The sequence below is a fragment of the Balaenoptera musculus genome, chromosome 12 (genome assembly GCF_009873245.2).
Source record: "Balaenoptera musculus isolate JJ_BM4_2016_0621 chromosome 12, mBalMus1.pri.v3, whole genome shotgun sequence".
Taxonomy (NCBI): Eukaryota; Metazoa; Chordata; class Mammalia; order Artiodactyla; family Balaenopteridae; genus Balaenoptera; species Balaenoptera musculus.
This window is the reverse complement of record NC_045796.1, coordinates 33,887,784-33,910,363: the sequence shown is the minus strand read 5'-3', so window position 1 is coordinate 33,910,363 and position 22,580 is coordinate 33,887,784. Positions and strand designations below refer to the sequence as shown.

The following is a 22,580-nucleotide window of genomic DNA, read 5'->3' as shown; positions in this document are numbered from 1 at the left end:
ATCCCATCCAATTTATAGTGACCCCAATGGAAGAGAAACTTAAACATGACGGTGAACTGAAAGCCAGCACAGACACACAGATACTGTATGGTCCAAATACCCTTTTTCTAATCAGAATTCTATTTTTGGATGCTAAAGTGTTTCACACTTAAAAAGGAAATGATAGATATAAGTAGAGTTCTAGTAGAATAATGCCATAAAATAAAATATCAAGGGAATAAATATATGGTAAATAAATCATAAACTATTTTGTGTAGATTTGAGAAAGCATAATAGGATGGAGGAAGTTGAGAATGAGAGGTATAAATTATATATGTGTGTGATCAAATGTAAAAGCAGATGCTACCTTTCTTCCAAATGACTGCAAAGATTTTCTGAAAGTGACAGAGTTATGGGCAGTTTGTACGTGGGAAAGGGAGGTCACTCCAGAGAATCTACATTCCTTGGAATGACATTAGGTGCTCTCTTAGGCTAAGGTTCTGAAGAGTCCATTTCTGTCGGCTGCTTTTTCCAGTACTTTTTCTTCCATTTTCTTATCTGTGCTTTTTACTTTGAGACTGTCATGTTTCAGTTCTTTATATCTCTGCTTTATTTTGCTATTTCAGAAGAGACATCAAGCTAATGCTTCTTCTAATCTCATACCTGCCAATAATACTAAGGTTAGTACGAAGCTCCCATGTCAGGAGGAATAGCTCTGTAGCAATATTTCCATAATGACAATGCTTTGACAAGCACATTTTCTGGGTTTGCTACCTAAATATTTTCCTTTATCCAATAAAGACAAAAAGCAAACTTTTAAAAAATCCCTGAGACTAACTTGAAGCCTTATCTTCCTTTCAGTCTTGTTGGCCTAGGCACAGACGAGTTAACGGCACTATTTTTGGTGGCATCTGTGAACCCTGTCAGTGCTTTGGTCACGCGGAATCCTGTGATGATATCACTGGAGAATGCCTGGTAAGTGCTTTCTCCTTTGGAGATGCTGATTGACAGGGCTGAAATCAGCTCGATAGGCCCTGCAATTCAATTACTACCTTTGGGACCTTAAATACTTGAGTCAGGAAGTGATTTGATGGCACTCTTTATATTGAACTGAGTTGGAAGCTGAGAACATTCTTTCATATGTGGTCTCCCTGACTAACAAGCATTAGAAAGTGTTTATTCATATTAGTCTAAGAATTGAATTAAGATCAGATACATCATAGTAAAGCATAACTAATGACTGGGATACCTATCTACCACAAATATATATGGTTTCAATCCCTTCCATAAATCTACCAAAAAATAGACTGTATTTCTGTAGCAGAAAATAATTTATATCCCCATAATATGAAAAGTATAAAATGTAACCTCTGTAATAGGCATAATTCAGTTTTTTTCACTTTGAAAATGAGGGAATACTACACTTTTTTTTATTTTCAAATGTCAGCATTTAACTAAATACAAAGCATCATATATAGATTAAAAAATAATAAATATATGCAATACATATTCACCAGAGCTGCTTACTCCTTCTACAATTAAGTCTATACTTTAACCAGAAAAAAAGCTCTGCAAAAGGCAAAGTACTTTCCATCCTGCTAAGAAGCTTTTGGATTAGAGAATTACACTGAATAGACCATTCTGATTAACTCAAGGGCATGTTAGTTTTATATTGTCTGACATGGCATGAAGCTTGAAACAACACTTCTCATTTCATTAGTCTTGCAGAAACACAATTTGAAATGGTGCCAGTTTAGGAAGATATCATACTCTCATTTCCCTGTAGAATTTAAGGCAGACTCTGTTATCTGTATTTCTTAATGTTCTCTCTTTCTCTTGCTCATTCTTCCCCCCACCCTTTTTCTTCTACTTAAAAGCTTCTGGGAAAAATCCAAAATGAAAATTCAGGGCTTTTGTTTCAATGTGATTTGGCATTTAGGTTTACTGATGCTCTTTCTGTTTTCTCTATAGAAGATTTTGTTTAATTGCATTGCAGTATAAAGCGTGATAGCCTTAATTTGTGGATCAGTAGATTTTTCAAATGGCATTGTTATGAATAGAAAGACTAAGTGATTTTCATTTTAATTATACAATAAGTCTTTTAAAATGTACCTTGGAAAAAATACTGAGTTACCTTTAAACACTTTACTAACATGCAATAGGAAATATTCAGCCCAAACCAGATATAGATTTGCTTTACTGAAACCTAGAAAGATAAAAATAAATATTTCATGATACCAGACTTTTAATGTTCCTAATAGTAATATTTCATGTGGCATTCATTAAGTCTAAAATCATGCTGTTAGTTCATTTGGTTATGTAATATTTCTAAGAATGAAAGCCCATTGTTTTAGAATAAAATAGTTTCATCCAGCATACTTTTGGGAGGAAGAAGGGAGAGGATCAATGATTATGTGAGGCCTTCTACTAATGAAACCTAGTTTACTGACTTTGTTTCATGGACAGGGAGATAGGAGGCTACTTCAAATAACACAATGAATCTTAGGGAAACAACAGAGATCTTGATGATAGAGACAGAATCTGGGATGTTTTCTGAGATTTCCACTGTAGCTGGTAAATAGGTGATCATGTAACATATTTCTGGAGACTTTCAAATGCTCTTTATCTGAAATGGTATTGATAGCTAAATGCTGATGTTCCATTTTGAGTATATTCATTCTAATGTGATCCACAAAGAGAAAAATATTTAAATGTTGCACATCAAAGGCATTCTTACTGTTTGGTTGACCCGCATTTTAGCTTCCTTTTCTTTTATTATTTATGCTTCCCCCCACCAGCATTAGACAGAAAATTTACAAAACTTACAGATAAACTGCTTTTTAGTTTGGCTTTGAAATCTAATTAGAAATTAACTGAAATATTTTTTGATATCAGATCAAAATCCAGACCTCTGTTATAGGGCGGACTTACTATATATTTAAAGGTCATTTTGACTCAAAGTACTTTTGAAGTGACCTAGGAAACTCTCAAGCCACATGGGAAGATTGGATACTTGTTCCTTGTCATTGTTCTTGTGATAAGCGATGTGAATAGACATTTGGAAAGTACTTTTGTAGCAGGACACCTGTAAAAATAACCAGCCCATCAGAGTGAACCTTTTGTCTTTTTTAGTTTGGGTTTTCCATTGTATTGTTGTCTAATATTGTTTTATGGTTTCAACTGCAGAAACACTTGAGTTTTAAGATTAATTTTATTTACATTAACTGAAATATGACATTAGGAAATGTAAGAAACTTCTACATGTTATTTTTCTTTCAAATCAGTAAAGAAAAGCAGGGTCTCTGAGTTGTGCAAGATTTTCAGTTGAGTTTTAGAAATACCATTTTCAACATGGTTAAAACATAATCAGTTTTATAATCTTATTTTTTAAAGCCCCTAAGTCTTTGAAGATATAATTTTGATTGTGTCAATCTGACAATATGCAAAGAATATTGCAAAAAACATACTTTTTTTAGTAAGAGACAACTTTAAACTTGAAAACTGCAAGGAACTAATATGAAGATGAAATCAAAGAGGAAAGCCTTTCATCAAATTGATCCATGTTTTGCACCTTCCATCCCAATGTGCTGTTATTTAGACAAATGTGGATAATAAAGTTAACACCTTTGCTACTTTGATAGAGGGTTGCTAAACAAATTTGAGAATTTTAAATACCTTAAAGAAAAACCTATTTTCAAGTATCACCAGATACTAAAGAATTACCTACTCACTGTCATGAAACTGTCATGAGATTTCAGAGCTTGAAAACTTCATATATTATGAGCTTAACTCCCACATTTACAGAATGTAAGCAAGTGGATTATTGGATTTTCATTTAACATTGTCTACAATAAAGAATCTGTCCCTCTCCCCAAGGAATTTAACAAGCTATGTTCAGAAGTGTTTATTTATGGGTTTTTAAAATTAAATCCATTTACTAAGTGTAATTAAAATTGAGCTTCTTAAAAATATACTAAAAGAAATAATAATTCAGAATTTTCATTGAATCAAACTGGCTATCTCATTGGTCAATCAGATTAATAAATTTTTACTTTATGCTTAAAGTGAATTTATATTTTGGCTATTAGCCATTTCCTCTACCTATTTAGTTACTGATGATAAAATTAAAGGTTTTGCACTCCAAGCTCTGATGAATTCTTTTGAAATGAGGAAAAAATAGCATTTTATATGCTTGTAAAATTAAAAATGTATTTCAGTCATAATAAATCCATATCGTATGATAGGTAATAGGCATTAGATACATTTTATTGTATCATTGGAGACTGAAGAAGTTATGTTTACATGATGCCAAAACATCATTAAAACTTATCAATGCTTTATAGACAGTTTCATTTGTTGATTATCTGATTGCTCACCTTTACCAGTCTTGATCAATTTTGTGAACACAAAGTGGGTTTATGAATATACTTTAATTAATTTGAAGAAATCAAGATATAAATTACTTTATTTTGATTTTTTTTATTTTTGAAAAGAACATGGTTTCAAAAAATACTAATTGACAGAAAAATACCATTTCAATTTTAAAAAACAGTGTGTGTATGCAGAAAATTATAAGACACTGATGAAAGAAATTAAAGATGATACAAATAGATGGAGAGATATACCATGTTCTTGGATTGGAAGAATCAACATTGTGAAAATGACTCTACTACCCAAAGCAATCTACAGATTCAATGCAATCCCTATCAAACTACCACTGGCATTTTTCACAGAACCAGAACAAAAAATTTCACAATTTGTATGGAAACACAAAAGACCCCGAATAGCCAAAGCAATCTTGAGAAAGAAAAACGGAGCTGGAGGAATCAGGCTCCTTGACTTCAGACTACACTACAAAGCTACAGTAATCAAGACAGTATGGTACTGGCACAAAAACAGAAATATAGATCAATGGAACAGGACAGAAAGCCCAGAGATAAACCCATGCACATATGGTCACCTTATCTTTGATAAAGGAGGCAAGAATATACAGTGGAGAAAAGACAGCCTCTTCAATAAGTGGTGCTGGGAACACTGGACAGCTACATGTAAAACAATGAAATTAGAACACTCCCTAGCACCATACACAAAAATAAACTCAAAATGGATTAAAGACCTAAGTGTAAGACCAGACACTATAAAACTCTTAGAGGAAAACATAGGCAGAACACTATGACATAAATCACAGCAAGATCCTTTTGACCCACCTCCTAGAGAAATGGAAATAAAAACACAAATAAACAAATGGGACCTAATTAAACTTAAAAGCTTTTGCACAGCAAAGGAAACCATAAACAAGACAAAAAGACAACCTTCTGAATGGGAGAAAATATTTGCAAATGAAGCAACTGACAAAGGATTAATCTCCAAAACATACAAGCAACTCATGAAGCTCAATATCAAAGAAACAAACAACCCAATCCAAAAATGGGCAGAAGACCTAAATAGACATTTCTCCAAAGAAGATATACAGATTGCCAACAAACACATGAAAGAATGCTCAACATCATTAATCATTAGAGAAATGCAAATCAAAACTACAATGAGATATCATCTCACACTGGTCAGAATGGCCATCATCAAAAAATCTACAAACAATAAATGCTGGAGAGGGTGTGGAGAAAAGGGAACCCTCTTGCACTGTTGGTGGGAATGTAAATTGATACAGCCACTATGGAGAACAGTATGGAGGTTCCTTAAAAAACTAAAAATAGAACTACCATATGAACTACTGGGCATATACCCTGAGAAAACCATAATTCAAAAAGAGTCATGTACCACAATGTTCATTGCAGCTCTATTTACAATAGCCAGGACATGGAAGCAACCTAAGTGTCCATCAACAGATGAATGGATAAAGAACACATGGCACATATATACAATGGAATATTACTCAGCCATAAAAAGGAACGAAACTGAGTTATTTGTAGTGAGGTGGATGGACCTAGAGACTGTCACACAGAGTGAAGTAAGTCAGAAAGACAAAAACAAATACCATATGCTAACACATATATATGGAATCTAAAAGACAAAAGAAAATGGTCCGAAGAACCTAGGGGCAAGACGGGAATAAAGATGCAGACCTACTAGAGAATGGACTTGAGGATATGGAGAGGGGGAAGGGTAAGCTGTGACAAAGTGAGAGAGTGGCATGGACGTATATACACTACCAAACATAAAATAGATAGCTAGTGGGAAGCAGCCGCATAGCACAGGGAGATCAGCTCCGTGCTTTGTGACCACCTAGAGGGGTGGGATAGGGAGGGTGGGAGGGAGGGAGATGCAAGAGGGAAGAGATATGGGGACATATGTATATGTATAACTGGTTCACTTTGTTATAAAGCAGAAACTGACACACCATTGTAAAGCAACTATACTCTAATAAAGATGTTAAAAAAAATAAAAAAATAAAAAACAGTGTGTTAGGGAAATTGTTATGTGCCTTGTGGTTTTATTATTTATTGGTATACATTTTTAAATTTTTCAATATTCTCATTTTTAAATTATGAGTGAAGCAAGGCCCTCGCAGCTGTAATACATTAGTGCATTGTCCACATCATCAGAGCCTACTGAGGTCCAAATTAATCTCTGATGTAAAAGGCCATAGTGTCAGAGGATTTGTAGGATTAGCCATAGTTCTCATTGAATCAGCAGTTTTAAGCTGAACAATTGATTTTTACCTAAATCAGGTACAATTTCCATTAAACATATATTATTAAGACTCTATAACTATACATACATACACACACTCACAATCACTTGTATTTACTTAAAAAAAAAAACCAAAGAAAAAAAGGAAATACTATTTGCATAATGAAAAAAATTTATAATGAATTTCAGTCATCTTTTTGTAAGTATTCATATGCTGAAACTAGTGTGTAGTTTATAAGCTAGATATTAAATTAACTTTCAGTGCTCTTTCCCAGCTGTAAAATTGACCATTTAATGTGGAAAATTATTCTTGCTGGAGGGGAATAGACTAATGATTCTGTAGATCTATTTTTGGTAACATGTTGATGCTTGATACCGAAATAATAAACTCTGATGTGCATTTCTTCCTCAGAACTGTAAGGATCACACTGGTGGCCTGTATTGCAATAAATGTCTTCCTGGTTTCTATGGTGATGCTACTAAAGGAACCTCTGATGACTGTCAGCCCTGTGCCTGTCCACTCAATATCCCATCCAATAAGTGAGTAACAAACTTAACCTCTCTCATGAGCTGGGAATCCAGTTCTGCATGTGTATTCTTGATATAGAATTTACCCTTTCTCTTGTCACACATAAAAAAATAATAAATTTATGCATGAATTTCTCAAGAAGATACTGTGAGGTTTTCTAAATATAAAACATTTAAAGTTATGGCTATTTATTCCACAGAATTTTTAGTATTTTAGCTCTAGTTTGGGGGATTTAATATCTAAGAGACAGAACTCAAATAGGTTTTCTAAACCAACTCCAAAGAACAGAAGACATATATTATACAAATGTAGACCTGTGCCCACAGGCAAGCACTTGCACACACACACACACACACACACACACACACACACATCTTCATACTGTAATAAAAAGACTACTAATATAAATGCTGCTCATTTGGGTCCCAGTCACACAATATTTGTAACTCTTAGGCAAGTCATAAACCCCTCAAAAAGGTAAAATAAAAAATCAGTTAGTTGACCTTTAAGCACCAGTTCTGTCCCTTAGCGCAGGGTTTATCATATTATCATATATCATATTATGTATATATATATGTTTATCTTATTGAAATAGTTATAATGGTATTATATGATAAATTATATGAATATTGAAATATGGGTGATAATTTACATCTTATTTTACGTAAACTACATCTTGAAAAAGTTTAATGCAAACTTCATACAATTTCTCTACTCATCCAGGTTTCTTTCTGTCTTTTTTTAAAATTTTCTGTTTGTTCACCTAAAATAATAACCTTTTGTAACAGATTTTGATTTTTGTTTGTTTTTGTTTTGTTTTGCTTTGTTTTATCAATTTTTATTGGAATATAGTTGTTTTACAATGCTGTATTAGTTTCCTGCTGTACAGCAAAGTGAATCAGTCATACATATACATACGTCTACTCTTTTTTAGATTTCCTTCCCATTTAGGTCACCACAGAACACTGAGTAGAGTTCCCTGTGCTATACAGTAGGTTCCCATTAGTTATCTATTTTATACATAGTAGTGTATATATGTCAATCCCAATCTCCCAATTCATCATCCCCCCTTCCCCCCTTGGTAATCATAAGTTTGTTCTCTACATCTGTGACTCTGTTTCTCCTTTGCAAATAAATTCATCTGTACCATTTTTCTAGATTCCACATATAAGGGATATTATACTATACTTGTTTTTCTCTTTCTGTACCAGACTTTTAAAAGTATATATTTTGTCTGCTCTTCCTTTTACCTTTTAGGGGAACAGTGTATTTCAGCTGCTCTAATTCACTTTCCCCTTAGAGCAGCCATCCCTTAAGCAAATACGTAAGCAAGACCCTGAAACCAAAAATGTTTTTTATTTTAATGGGGCATATTATGTTGAACAATAATCAATACTTTTTACTAGTAAAAATTATAAATAACTATAGTTTTAAATCAAAGAAATTGTAAAAATTTTTCTTAAAGGCAAGCTTAGTGCTTAATAAAATTCATATTATTTTATGTACTTTCCACCTGTTTCTAAATGCTGTATTAATGCTTGCAGAGCAAATGTTTTTAATGATTTTTAATGAAATCTGTCAGTTACAATTTTTTAATGTGAAGGTGTTATCAAGTTGGTCATACTCTGAGGTCTTACCCAAGATATTCCTAATGGAAATGGTCTTTTGTTACTAGAGTCCATAAATACTACAAGCTAAAGACTTTGAGAATAATTCTGTCATTAAATTTAAAAGTCCTCGTAGGAACTATGCTTCCTACACTTCATCTCACATGAAATCCTTGTCCTCTTTCCTGACAACCTTCCTCCCTCAGAATTTTCCATCTTAGTCACTGGAAAAGAAGAGAAAGAACTAAGATTTAATGAAAGCAGCCTACTACATTCTAGGCATAGGCTCAAGCACTATATTTGGCATTATTTTACCTTCAAAAACTATTCAATAAGTGGGTATTATTACTGTTATTTTATAGATTAAGAAAAGAGTTTCCGAGTGGGAAAAGAGCATTATAGTGCCAATTCTCAGAGAATTCCTTGATTTAAATGCTGAGTTTCATACTTTCTAGCTGTGTGACTCTGGGAAAGTTACTTAAACTCTCTGTGCCTCAATTCTCTTGTCATTAGTTGTGATAACAGGACCCTCTCATAGGGTTCTTGTGAGAATTACATAAATTAAAATACACAAAGCACCTAAAGCAATGATTGAACATGGTGAGCCTAATATAAGGACTGACCATTATTAAGTAATTTGCTCAGAGTCATAAAATATTAAAGTATCAGAGTTGGAATTTTAAGTTTAAAGTCCAATGTGCTTTCAATCCCTCTACAGTTTTACATTGAGGGCTTCTTTAAAAAACACACTGCATTTTAAGTGATAACATTAAGAGACTTAAATGGGAAATGGGGTAACTATATATTAGTGATCAGAACATTTTCAGAATTTAGGGCATGAGCCTGGATGGTTACAAAACTGAAGATCCTTTGGTAACCAGGGATGTCAGAGAAGAGGAAGAAGGCAAAAGGAAAATAATGAATATGTTGGTCATAACATGACACAAACCTTGCTCTCTGGTGTACTTGTGAAGGGTCAGATCAAGCAATGGAGAACCTACTCACTCACGTAGCTGAATGGAATTCTCCAGAACCATCCAATGTATACAAAACTTTCACTGAGGTGAGGAAAACAAAGGGATAGCATCTGGCCACTCATCTGCATTGCACTCCTTCTCAGCCAAAATGTCAATGGCATTCAGCACAGCTGACCATTCATAGTACCATGGGAATCCTAGCCTAATACATTTGCAGAATTATGTAATTTAGTGAATATGTAGACCTTATGAATTTATCCTCAAATTAGACCAACATTACTGTAAATGCAGAAGAGCCATTAGGGAGAGAACTTTGCTTGGGTAATTATAGGCATTCATGACCCATTCTTCTCCGTTTACTGTGCCTCTACTTTAAAATGGATTCTAATTGTGTTCCTGAAAGGAGAAAGTCAGTAAGCGTTAAAATACCATCCATCAGTGCTAAAAAGGATTGAGGTCCCAGTGTCCAGTGATAAAATGTTCTTAAGTATTGTATTACAGTTCGGTATATTATGCAGATCTTGCTTCTTTAAAATAAAGACAACTCAATAATAACAATGTAAGTTACACCAAATGTTTAAAGATTCTTAATTTCAGGTGCTTTCATTTACATTAAATAATTATTAAATTATTAAGTAATAATTTTAACCTTAGAAGTAGAATTGGCAATAGAGGGCAAAAACCAATTTTAAATGCCAGCTTTAAATGTGACATTTTTACCGGGAATTATACCCAGTATCTTGTAATAACCTATAGTGGAATATAATCTGTAAAAAACCTGAATCACTGCGCTGTACATCTGAAACTAACAATATTGTAAATCAACTATACTTAAATAAAAAAGTGGCATTTTTTTTTTAAATTATTAGCACCTTTAATTATTATTTATTTATTTATTTATTTTTTGGCTGTGTTGGGTCTTCGTTTCTGTGCGAGGGCTTCCTCTAGTTACGGCAAGCGGGGGCCACTCTTCATCGCGGTGCGCGGGCCTCTCACTATCGTGGCCTCTCTTGTTGCGGAGCACAGGCTCCAGACGCGCAGGCTCAGTATTTGTGGCTCACGGGCCTAATTGCTCCGCGGCATGTGGGATCCTCCCAGACCAGGGCTCGAACCCGTGTCCCCTGCATTAGCAGGCAGATTCTCAACCACTGCGCCACCAGGGAAGCCCAAAAAGTGGCATTTTTATAAGTAGAAAGAGGGAACAGTGATGATCCACTTTGTTTAAAAATTTGTTTTCAGAGGTATTATGTCTTTTAAATTTAAAACAACTTTGAAAATTAACATAGTTTAGCTGCACAATAGTGATGAGAAAAATTCATTTTAATCTAATAACCTGAATTTTTTTATTCACTAAATAATGGGGACACTTAATGACTTAGAGAAACTCCCCTTTTAAAAAAGTTTTTAAAAAGTCATTACACTTATAATCTGAGTTAGAAACTCTGAGGAATAACTTGACTAGTTACATATTATTCAGAAGATGGGATTTGAATGTTCGTAAGTTATTCAGAAAAAAAAAAATTGAACTAAAGGTTGCTGCAACCTTCATCTAAAATTGTAAGGCTTAGTGATAGTTTTGCCTTGGTGATTTATCTGTTTAATCCCCAGTCATAAATCTTATAGATCATAAGCATTTTGGCTCCAAATTTCTTAGATAATATTGCAAAATAAATCAAATGTGTAGGGAGATAGAGATAGATCAGTATAATTATTATGATGTATGAATACAGACAAGCATATAATATTTAAATTATATATATATATATCACTTCATCAACTATTTACAGTGTCCACTGTTTGCTTAGCCATCTCATCTTGGTGATGTATATATTCTAGCTATAGATTGTAACTAGGTAGTGAAATTTATCTCTAGAGAAGCAAATAAAAATGTAAATATTTCAAATGTTTATATTAATTAATTTCTGGCATCACACAGCTTATAGATTAAATGTGATATGAAAGAGACACATGACTGTCTGCCCTTGAACACTTAGAATGTGTCTGAATAAATAATATGATTGAAATCATTGTAGATTTTCATCAGTTATATAATAAAATTGGAGATAATCTTGGCACAAAGCTGAACAGAGAGTAGGCTCTTAATAAGTTCTGTCTACTAATATCATTGTGAATACTACTTCTTTATGCACATCAGAAATGCTAAACTTTAAATTTTTGAAAGGATGGACCACTTCTAGAGCTGACTTTTGGACTCACTCAAGGGGCCACATTGAATTGTTGTTAAAATTAGTACTTATAACAGAGAAATATAAATATTCTAAGACAAAATTTAAATTTAAGGACATGTTCATTTCAACAACTTTATTTAGAAATTTTAGAGTATGCTAGGTATTTTAGAGCACTTTCCCACATATAGTTTTATGTACACACAGGTGATTATCGTGTATCTTACTAGTCCCATATACCAGAGGGAAAACTAAACTCCAGAGAAATTAAGTGCCTGGATCGTGATCATACAGCTTGCTTGTGGCAGAACCAATATTAGAACCAGTATATTCTGATTCACCTCTCTGTGCTTCTTCCAATGGCACTATAGAAATAGAAACAATTACAGAGACATTGAAGAGAAGCAAAAAAAAAAATTTAATAGAACTTAATGTTAGACAAACTATGAATGTCCATTGTAAAAAATGACTCTAGCGTTTGGCAACAGCTATGCTATCTCAAGTGTAAGGAGCTAGACAGGATGAAAAACTGCAGGTTTAATTACTTAATTTATTGTGGCACTATGCTAAGTATTTGCTTTCATAATTTATCAGCATGAAGGCTTTACTCAGATCATATTCCTATTTTGCTAAATGAGAAGCTCATGTTTAGAGAAACACAGAAAATAACCCAATTCTAATTATAAAATCCAATTATGGACATTACATCAGATTTCACATTATTTAGAGATAATTAAAGAAATATGTTTGCTAAATGGGTCTCCTGAGAATAAAGAGAACAGATATCATTGAACTGAAAGAAGAAAAAACTTATGGAGAAATTTCAAAAATTCGTGTGACCCAAACCACAGTCATGAAGTAAGATGAGTTTGCCCTTCATTTTTTTCCTCTTTCTCTCAGTCCTCTGCTCCTTCAGCAGTTATTCGTGGACAGTCACACCATCTTAGCCCTAGCTTCCTCACTCACTGACACTTTGCAGCATCTTATCCCTTCTGGTCTGTCTTCCCCTACCCAAGTGTTCCAGGTAACAGTTAGTTAAAAGCAGTCCTGCTCTCCTATTTTATATGCAAACGTAGAACATGTCCTGATTGTCTAACCCCTAATGATGGAAAATTTATGCCAGTGATGAAAAAATTCATTATTTCCTGTCACATCACAGAAACCAAGAGGCAATTCAGTTCCCTCTTGCACTGGCTGTGAGAAAGTTCAAAGCCATATGTTGATCTGCCACTATCCAATGAACATATTGTACAATATATACATATACACATATATACTCATTTTTTACAATACGCATTCTGCACTCTAAATATACCCCTGATTTTATCTTATTTTTTAGTTTTTTTCTCTTTAATCGTATTGCATCATTTTATCTTAATGTACATATTTTGATAGGTAAGATTAAATGCATTCTGGAACAAAGCTAATTGTATCTGTATTTATACATTCACATACCTAAATACATACACAAATGCTCACATACATATTCATTTGTATGTACATATATACACTTACCTATAAATGGATTATTATAAATATAAAAATTTACATTCAGCCATTTAAAAAGACTGTTTCTATGTTTAGAGCCTTACTGTTTATTCCAGCAATAGCTTCTCTTCCTCCCCCTGTTTGTGGAAAAAGCCTGCTATTCTTGATCTCTTGTGTCTTCTGTGGCATGGAGTGGAAAATCCAGGAAGCCGAATATTGCCTCTGCTGGTGTAGAGCGAGCCAACTAGAGTTAGATGACATAATCTTGGAATCACTTGAAGTCAACAAAGATCTTACAGTTCCCTCTTTCTATCACAGAACAGTTAGCTTCATGCATTTGCCAAATCAGTGTCAAGTTGCTGCATTTGCCAATCCAAATTCTATAGACATTTTTTGTTGTACATGTTTATTTCTCATTCTAATTTTATGTTTGTAGCTGAATACCATCTTCTCCATACTTATAACTGCAGTTACAGCAGTAAGGGAATGAACCCTCAGTTTATGTTGTTTAAGGAGTATTGAAGCACAAATACAAATATATTTTATGAGGAGCTTTTATTTAGACTCATCGTGTCAAATAGTTATATTACTAGAAGTTTAAATTCACTTAATTCTGAATACTGGATGGTTATAGGGAAAAGAGAGCATCAAGTTAGAAATCAAAAGTTTTGGATCCCGTGCTAAATTCTCCTGGAAATTAGCATATGACTTTGAGCAAGAAAAATTATGCCCGCCCCAACCAGCTCATAGGATTTTGTGAAAATGTGATAGAATTATTCATAAAAGCACTCTAAAAATGTAAAGAGCTAGTCAAATCTGATATATTGTTATTGCTTAATTTTTTTCTGAAAAAGCATTGATTTCTGTCAGTGAGTGTGTTTTATTTTACTTCTGTCAGCCTTAATTGAGGCACGAGTATATTTAAGAATTTGAAATCTATTTTATAAATAGTTTTAAAGTGTCAGAAGCCTTATCAAGAAGCTTTGACGTGACTTATGGTAAACTAATTTAGGATCAATAAACAATTGGTATGGTTTTCTTTCAATCATTGTAGTCCCACATGGGTGGGAAACCTAGGGCTTCTAGTTAAGAGTCACTTTCTCTGTAGATGATGAGGTAGTTAAAGAATGCCAGTTTTAAAAGAAAACATACGTGCATTCCAGAGGTTTGTCAAAATCCAGTCCTCCGTTTATGTCTGAAAACAATAGCAAATCACAGCATGAGGAGGAAACAACAATTGTTTCTTTCCATTTTTACGTGTGCCTCTTCTCTTCAGTGCAATCATACTCCTGCCAAGAAAATCACCCTTGGCGAGCTCCCTTTGGGTCATGGGTGTCAAGCCACAGGCTGCTCTCTGAAAGATGGGTCCCCTCTCACAGACCATGGGCTGGGTGTAACTTGCTTCTGCTGCTCGTGGCAGCCACCAGAACCCCTTAACATGAAATCTTTTATCTGAGTAAGATTTGTAAACTCAAGATAACGCCAGACCAGGCTTTTCCCCACTTACCTCAACAGATTCATTTAAATGTTCCACTGAGTTGAAATTTTTTAAAAGATAGAACTACTTGGTTCTAATAGCTTGCTACTATCAAAAAATAAAAATTATTAAATCTTTAAAAACAAACAACCCAATCAGAAAATGGGCAGAAGACCTAAATAGACATTTCTCCAAAGAAGACATACAGATGGTCAATAGGCACATGAAAAGAGGCTCAACATCGCTAACTGTTAGAGTAATGTAAATCAAAACCACAATGAGGTATCACCTCACACTGGTCAGAATGGCTATCATCAAAAAGTGTACAAATAATAAATGCTGGAGAGGGTATACTGTTGGTGGGAATCTAAATTGGTGCATCCACTATGGAAAACAGTATGGAGGTTCCTTACAACACTAAAAATAGAGCTACCATGTGATCCAGCAATCCCACTCTTGGGCATATATCCAGAAAAGATGAAAGCTCTTAATTTGAAAAGATATGTGCACCCCAGTGTTCATAGCAGCACTGTTTACAATAGCCAAGACATAGAAACAACCCAAGTGCCCATCAATAGAAGACTGTTTAAGAAGATGTGGAATAAAATTTTTATTACGGGATCCAAACTTTTGATTTCTAACTTGATGCTCTCTTTTCCCTATAACCATCCAGTATTCAGAATTAAGTGAATTTAAACTTCTAGTAATATAACTATTTGACATGATGAGTCTAAATAAAAGCTCCTCATAAAATATATTTGTATTTGTGCTTCAATACTCCTTAAACAACATAAACTGAGGGTTCATTCCCTTACTGCTGTAACTGCAGTTATAAGTATGGAGAAGATGGTATTCAGCTACAAACATAAATAAAATAAATGGAATATTACTCAGCCACAAAAAGAATAAAATAATGTCATTTGCAAGAACATCAATGGACCTAGAGAATATCATACTAAGTGAAGTAAGTCAGACAGAGAAAGACAAATAATGTATGATATCACTTATATGTGGAATCCAAAAAATAATACAAATGAATCTGTATACAGTAGAGGTCCCCAACACCTGGGCCATGTACCGGTAGTGGTCCACGGCCTGTTAGGGACCAGGCCACACAGCAGGAGGTGAGCAGCGAGCGAAGCTTCATCTGCCGCTCCCCATCGCTCGCATTACCGCCTGAACTATCCCCTCCGCCACCGGCCCATAGAAGAATTGTCTTCCACGAAATTGGTCCCTGGTGCCAAAAAGGGTGGGGATCGCTGATATACAGAACAGAAACAGACTCACAGACATAGAAAACAAACTTACGGTTACCGAAGGGGAAAGGGAGTGGGAGAGGGATAAAGTAGGAATACGGGATTAACAGATACAAACTACTATACATAAAATAAGTAAGCAACAAGGATTTACGAAATAACACAGGAAACCCTATTCAATATCTTGTAATAACCTATCGTGGAAAATAATTAAAAAAAAAAATATATATATATATATATAAAACGGAATCACTTGCTGTGCACCCGAAACTAACACAATCATGTAAATCAACTATACTTCAGTTAAAAATAAATAAGTAAAAGAATTATTAACTATTTACAGGACTACTATGAGTTAAGCCAAAGGGATATTATTTTAAAAATAGTACGCATGATCGGATCTGCACAAAAGTTAAGAAAGTATTCCAAAGTCACACAAGTGTCAGGAGCAAAATGAGCTCAGTGCTTAATTTGTTGTTCTCTCTTTAATTCATTTAGCCATCAAGCAAACCTCTACTGAATTGTCCTGTCATATATAATAGAAAATAAATCTGTTTAGGGAAAACATAGTGAGAGAAAGAGTAATTGGGGGCATTTCCTTTGAAAACGGCAGAGGAGCAGAACTCACAGAATTCAGAACAGTTGATGGCTCTTCAGAGAGCCATTGTGTCACTTCTGAGGTAACGGTCCATGCATGAAGGGTGTCCCTCACGAGGCAAAGAAGTATGGCCAGAGTCGAACAGGTTGATGATGGCTAAAGCTAGCACGTAATTACTCTGCTAGCTCCTGACTTGGGGTTCAACTCCGTGACTTCAGACCCAGGATGGAAATATGTACAAAGAGAGAGGGAAACTTTGGAACATGCCAGAAGATATGAAATGGCAAGGTTGTTTTGGTTTGTTTCATTTTATTATAAGTTTACACAGAATATGCGTGCTTGATCTCATCTGAAAGCTTTTCTGAGGGTTCCGTCTGTGTAAACAGTGCAACCCTGAGTACCCAGGGGCAGCAACCTGCACACACACACACACACACACCCCGACACCCATGACAGAAGTACTGGACAGAGGAACCCCATCACCACCACCACCACTACCACTGCTTCCACTACCACATACTGAGTTTTCCAAAATCTCTAACAGGTTTCTCTGGGTTGCTTCAAATTCATCAGGATTTGGCTAGAGAGAAAGTATGTGAGACTGTATTTTGCCAGGCCCAGGGAATCCCTCAAGAGCAGCTATACAGTCCCACTTGTTACTGATGATCAGGGACCCAGAACAGTAAAAAATCAGTTAATAGCATGTCACAGGGATACCGTTTTCCGTTGGACTGTGTTCACGTCTACAGAAATAGCAATGTCATTTTATCCTGGATTGGCCAGATCCTACTCTCCGTCTGTGAGACGAGAATGACCAGCCTGTACCCTTTTGTCACAGCAACATTGGAAGAAGAGAAATGAAAATATGCTGCTAATGACTTTGTGTATCTGCTTCTTCCTTGTCCCCGTTGTTCCCCAATGACATCAACATAGCTTTAGCCCGACGTGCCATTTGGACCGAAGTCTTGGCTTGATCTGTGACGAATGCCCTGTCGGGTACACAGGACCACACTGTGAGAGGTAAGCACATACTACACTGTCTTTCAATGTGATTTCCACCTTGGGAGTTATAAAACCACAGGCATTGTCACCCTTCGCACTACCCCAGAAAAGCCGCCACGCTCAGGTGAAATAAAGTTTCTCACCACACTTGTCAAACAAATGCAGTATATTTTTATAGTTTATTTATTCTCTAGAAATTGCTCTATAAATCTCCATTCACTCAGAGAGTGTTTGATTCATGTTTTAATCTTAAAGGTTAAGCATTAACCTGCAATCTTTCTAGAAAGTATTGTTCAAGTGGAAAGTCATGCACTTTAAGATTTATCTTACTGTCTACGTTGGCAACATTTATTTTTCATAATTAGCTTTTTGTCCTTAAAATGTAGCTGAAATGTGTAGTTCATAGTTCAGCAAGTGGTCCATAATTTACCTTAAATATATTTGAAAATCGAAACAAAATGTAATTTATTATCATGATTTATATTCTCATCTAATTACTTCTAAGCCAGTATTTTAATTCCCGTTGATTTTACTAGGTTGTTTTGCAGTGGAGCCAGGGATATTATTTTATGTAATTTGTGTGATTATTTTTCCTCCTAAAATCTTTTGGAGGAAAAGGTTCTTCCGTATTTCAGTCTCACTGAAAATGGTACAAAATTCTCCCATAATGTCATTGACAAACACAACAGCATCTTCTGGGTGTAGCACTGAAAATAGTCCCTTTTGTTGCCGTCACTAGAGGGTGGGTGGGGGTCAAGGTAGGGGGAGAGGCAGAGAAAGTAACCTGCTTTCACCCAGCATCACCAAGGCTAACACCACAGAGGGCTATTTCTGCCTATCCTTTCCTGTCCCCTTGGCAGCCATCAACCCTATTTCAACCAGGCTGCATAAAGTTAATGAAGCAAGATCCAATCACCCAGAGAGAATTTAGCCAGCAGCTAGCAGTCTGTGGACACGGTGCCAGTGACAGCTCCTAGCGGCAGCAAGTACTATTTGTGAGTATGGCAGCATCTGGAAATTAGTAATGGAGGAACAGAACTGAAATAAGGAGGGTTTATTTGCAGTTGAGAAACTCAAAGTCTTTGATTGTGTTTTTTTTTTTAAAAAAAGGAGGACACATGCATATTACTTACTGTAATCGGAGAACATATCATTGCCAAGACAGATTTACATCAAATGCCTAATCCCTCTGGCTCACTACAGGCAACCTTTTTTTTTGCAACTGGAAAATGACAGCTGCTCTGTCATACGAGGCCATTCAATCCATTTATCTAGGTGGGCTTAGTCTCTGATGTATTTATACTGCTTTGCTCCATGATATGTATTTTCTGTATACGTTAGACAATGGTTTCTAAACCATCTACAATTTAAAATCCTACATTTTATTTAAGAAACATTTGTTTAGCAACTACCATGTGCTGTGCATGGGGCTAGACATAGGCTATAAACAGATGTATCCTACCATCCTTGCCCTCAAGCAGCTCACATTTTTAATGTGGGTGAGAATATTTGAACATATTCTGGAGAACATTCTGGTCTGAATAATAAAATTCACCTAGGAAAGAAATACCTGACAGAAAGGATGATTTCCTGTCTAAAATCTTTATTAATCTGATCAAAAAGAAGAGAGAAACATGCATCAAATGGCATATCTTACCTCTAATTCAAGTTTTTCAGTCAAAACTAACCTTAATCCATTATTATATGGAAGATGTGATATTATATTTTTCTAGCCGGAATACAGATTAGGGTTTTACAGGAATATTTAGTGTCTATCATTTCTCTGTGTTTGTAGGAGCTAAGAAGTCCAAATATTAGGAGAAACATTTTTGGGGATGTGCAGGCTGAAGTAGACTGGGGTGTGAGGGAGAATAAGGGTCAGGGAAGGAAGGACATACGGGTTGTACTGAAAATCTTGTAATCAAAACTATTCTGTGAGTGATTGGTGTAATCAGTTATGCACATCATCTATACAAAATCAGCATTGAAAAACTGAAGCTGTGTTTTCCAAGCTATAGATGTTCTTGGAATAGAGTTCTATGATCACTTACGTTTGGGAAGCATCTATTAACGTGTGAAAGGTTCTGACCAGTCCTGGAGTGAAAAAAATCTCTTCAATTTGTTTAACTCATCATTTTCTAATCTTACGTGATCATAAATCCCCTACTTTTATTATATAACAAGAATGCATCTCAGACTCAGATAGGTGGGAATTATAACTTTATATTTTTATCTCAGTTTAATTTCTACTTTGAGATCAAATTCTTTATATGTAGGAGCTGTGAGGGCTTGGACACATAATCTCAGTCAAGTACACTTTAAACTTACCCAGTGTTATATGTCAATTATGTTCCAGTTTTTAAAATTTGTTTTAACTTTTTTTCTCTTCTCCCCACTTTCCACCTCTAGCTTTGGTTAGAACCAAAGTTCTAACAAGCTTACTTATAGTACCAAGAGCCTTGAATGCTTGAATGAGTGTGTGTGTGTGTGTGTGTGTGTGTGTGTGTGTGTGTGTGTGAGAGACTGTGTTTTGGGTAGTGCACATATCGTAGGGCCAACCTGTTCTGAATAATTCATCCAAATGCATTTCTGCTGACCTCTTCCTGTTTCCTGTCCTCCTGATTACCTTTCCCCTCAGGTCTAATAACTCTCCCCACTACTTTCCTACCACTCGTGGGCACACAGGACGCATGCTGCTGTCTTCTTTCCAAACTGGGATCCACCAACATCCCTACTCTCATCATTTCTCCTCCATCTGCCTTTCTAACTCCATCCCATTTCCTGTTTGGGGATGAATTGCAGGAGGAGGTGCCACATTCATAGAAAGGGTGACCTTTAAAGCCATAGTCCAAAAGATTCCTGTGTTTCTGCTTTCCTTCCTGTCAGATCCCTTAACTCAGTCAAGCAGCACAGATGGTCTTGCTGCTTAAATTGAGGGAATGGAGAAAAATTGTGAACAAGAGGATGGCAAAACAAGATATGACAAAATATGGACTGATAGTCTGTCACACATAGGACACTGGTTACAGTTTTCAGAAACTTTTGCTTGGGGCCAGAGCACTCATACTTTGAGATATTGCTGCTTTCCTCTGACTAGCGACTGTTTTAAACAAAATGAAAAGAAGAGAACCAGCGGTGAGGGAACTGGGTATTCATCATGGCACTCTGCTAAGATTCTAGGCTTTTATTATCTGGACAAGAAGAGAAAAATATAGAAAAACAAGGAGACAGTATTTTGAAGGGCAAAAAGGGATGAGTGCCGGAGCATCAAGAGAAATTAAAAAGAACATGGAGATGAAAGGTGAGCTAAATGCTGATGACATCTGTCTACTGGACACTAAGCTAATTTCTGAATAAGTTTGTAGCCTCAACAACATATCACACTTCATGAAGACAGACATTTTAAGAGATTGTGACAAGTTCATCCAGTGAGATCCATAGGACCACAAGAAACTTAATGAGCTATGTGGACCCCTTAAACCCTGTCCCCTCCTGAGCTGGGCAATTTTTTAGTCCTCCCTACGTAAGGAGAGAGAGGTCAAAGTTAACTTTAATTTCACAATTGCCACTGAGAATGCAGAAGGTATTTGAATTCAATTGCTTAGTATTTGGAAAATTTACCTACAGTTTTATCCACATGATTTATATTCAGTGTCAGAGAAGCCCCTTTTTGTTTGTTTTTTTTAATTTCAATTCCAAAATCCAGTTTAGATATTCTCTGCTTCAGAAACGTCTTGACTCTGAACCGAGTCTAATTGTCATCTGATCACTATGCTGGTGAGAATTCCTACTCATGGCTGAGCCTCCTTGATCCCTGAGTCCTGTATGCAGAGCATGGGGTTACAGAAATTAGAGACGAGAGACAGTTACGCTTACTCGATAGTGCCATTAGGAAAATTGTGACTGGAAGTGAGGTTTCAAAAGGCTGGTCATCTGTGGTTGTGCAGTTCGTACACTGCACAAAAGTACTCAGCCAAGGGGGAGACTGGGGGTTCGAATCCAGCGTGCCCTCTTCTTGCCAATACACTAGCTGTGCTGTGCTTGGGTGCTCAGCCATGTCTACTGTCTGTTCATTTTTCTGCATCTGCCCAGAGGGAAACTTTTTTTTAATTTGCAGAAAGGCACCATATAAGCAGGCACACTTCCTCCGTCTTCAGCTGATTCAGTCAAGTGGGAGGTAGTAAGAATACAGTGCAGTTCCACAACCATTCCCATTTAAACTCCAGCCACCCTCCCCTGTGCCTTTGCCAATACTGCTTCTTCTGCCTGGAAGACTGCAGCCCTTCCCCCACCGCTGCCTGAGAGCAACTCTACTCCCTCTTAAAATTCAGCTCTGTCATCCTGAAAGGGTCCTTGATGAATCCTAGTTCGAGTTGGTTGCCCTTTTCTATACTTCTTTAACAGTATTTGCATATCTCTAATAGTTCACTGCTACATTTTTTAAGTATAGATGACCCTCAAAAAACATGGAAGTTAGGGGCACCAACCCCTGTGCAGTTGAAAACAGTGTATAACTTTAGAGTTGGCCCTCTGTATCCACAGTGTGGTATCCGCACATTAAACCAACCTCGGACCACGTAGTACTGTAGTATTTACTGACTAAAATCTGTGTAGAAGTGGACTCACGCAGTTCAAACCCATGGTGTTCAAGGTTTAACTCTATATCTTTCTTCTCCATGGACTGTAGTATAAAGACTGTTCCTTATTTATATTAATATCATGTGAAAGTGCTCAATAGATGTTTAAGGAAGAGTGGGAGGGGAAAAAAAGCAAGAGCTTTTCTAACTTGCTTAGAGAGATTGAAGCATTGTTTTCAGTCTATAGATAGGA

The 22,580-nt window shown here is 35.8% G+C and overlaps 1 protein-coding gene across 7 annotated transcripts in view; it reads left to right on the top strand.

Moving 5' to 3' along the window:
- Positions 1 to 22,580, top strand: part of LAMA2 (laminin subunit alpha 2) — a 603,913-nt gene that overhangs the window by 363,177 nt on the left and 218,156 nt on the right. For 4 of the 7 annotated variants that reach the window (XM_036871358.1, XM_036871360.1, XM_036871357.1 and 1 more), the window contains exons 16-19: positions 606 to 659; positions 841 to 954; positions 7,043 to 7,170; positions 17,682 to 17,768. In XM_036871358.1, coding sequence (XP_036727253.1) covers positions 606 to 659; positions 841 to 954; positions 7,043 to 7,170; positions 17,682 to 17,768 — 383 coding nt within the window. The remainder of the gene's footprint in view (positions 1 to 605; positions 660 to 840; positions 955 to 7,042; positions 7,171 to 17,681; positions 17,769 to 22,580) is intronic. The other 3 variants (XM_036871364.1, XM_036871359.1, XM_036871363.1) reach the window with 1 other exon arrangement.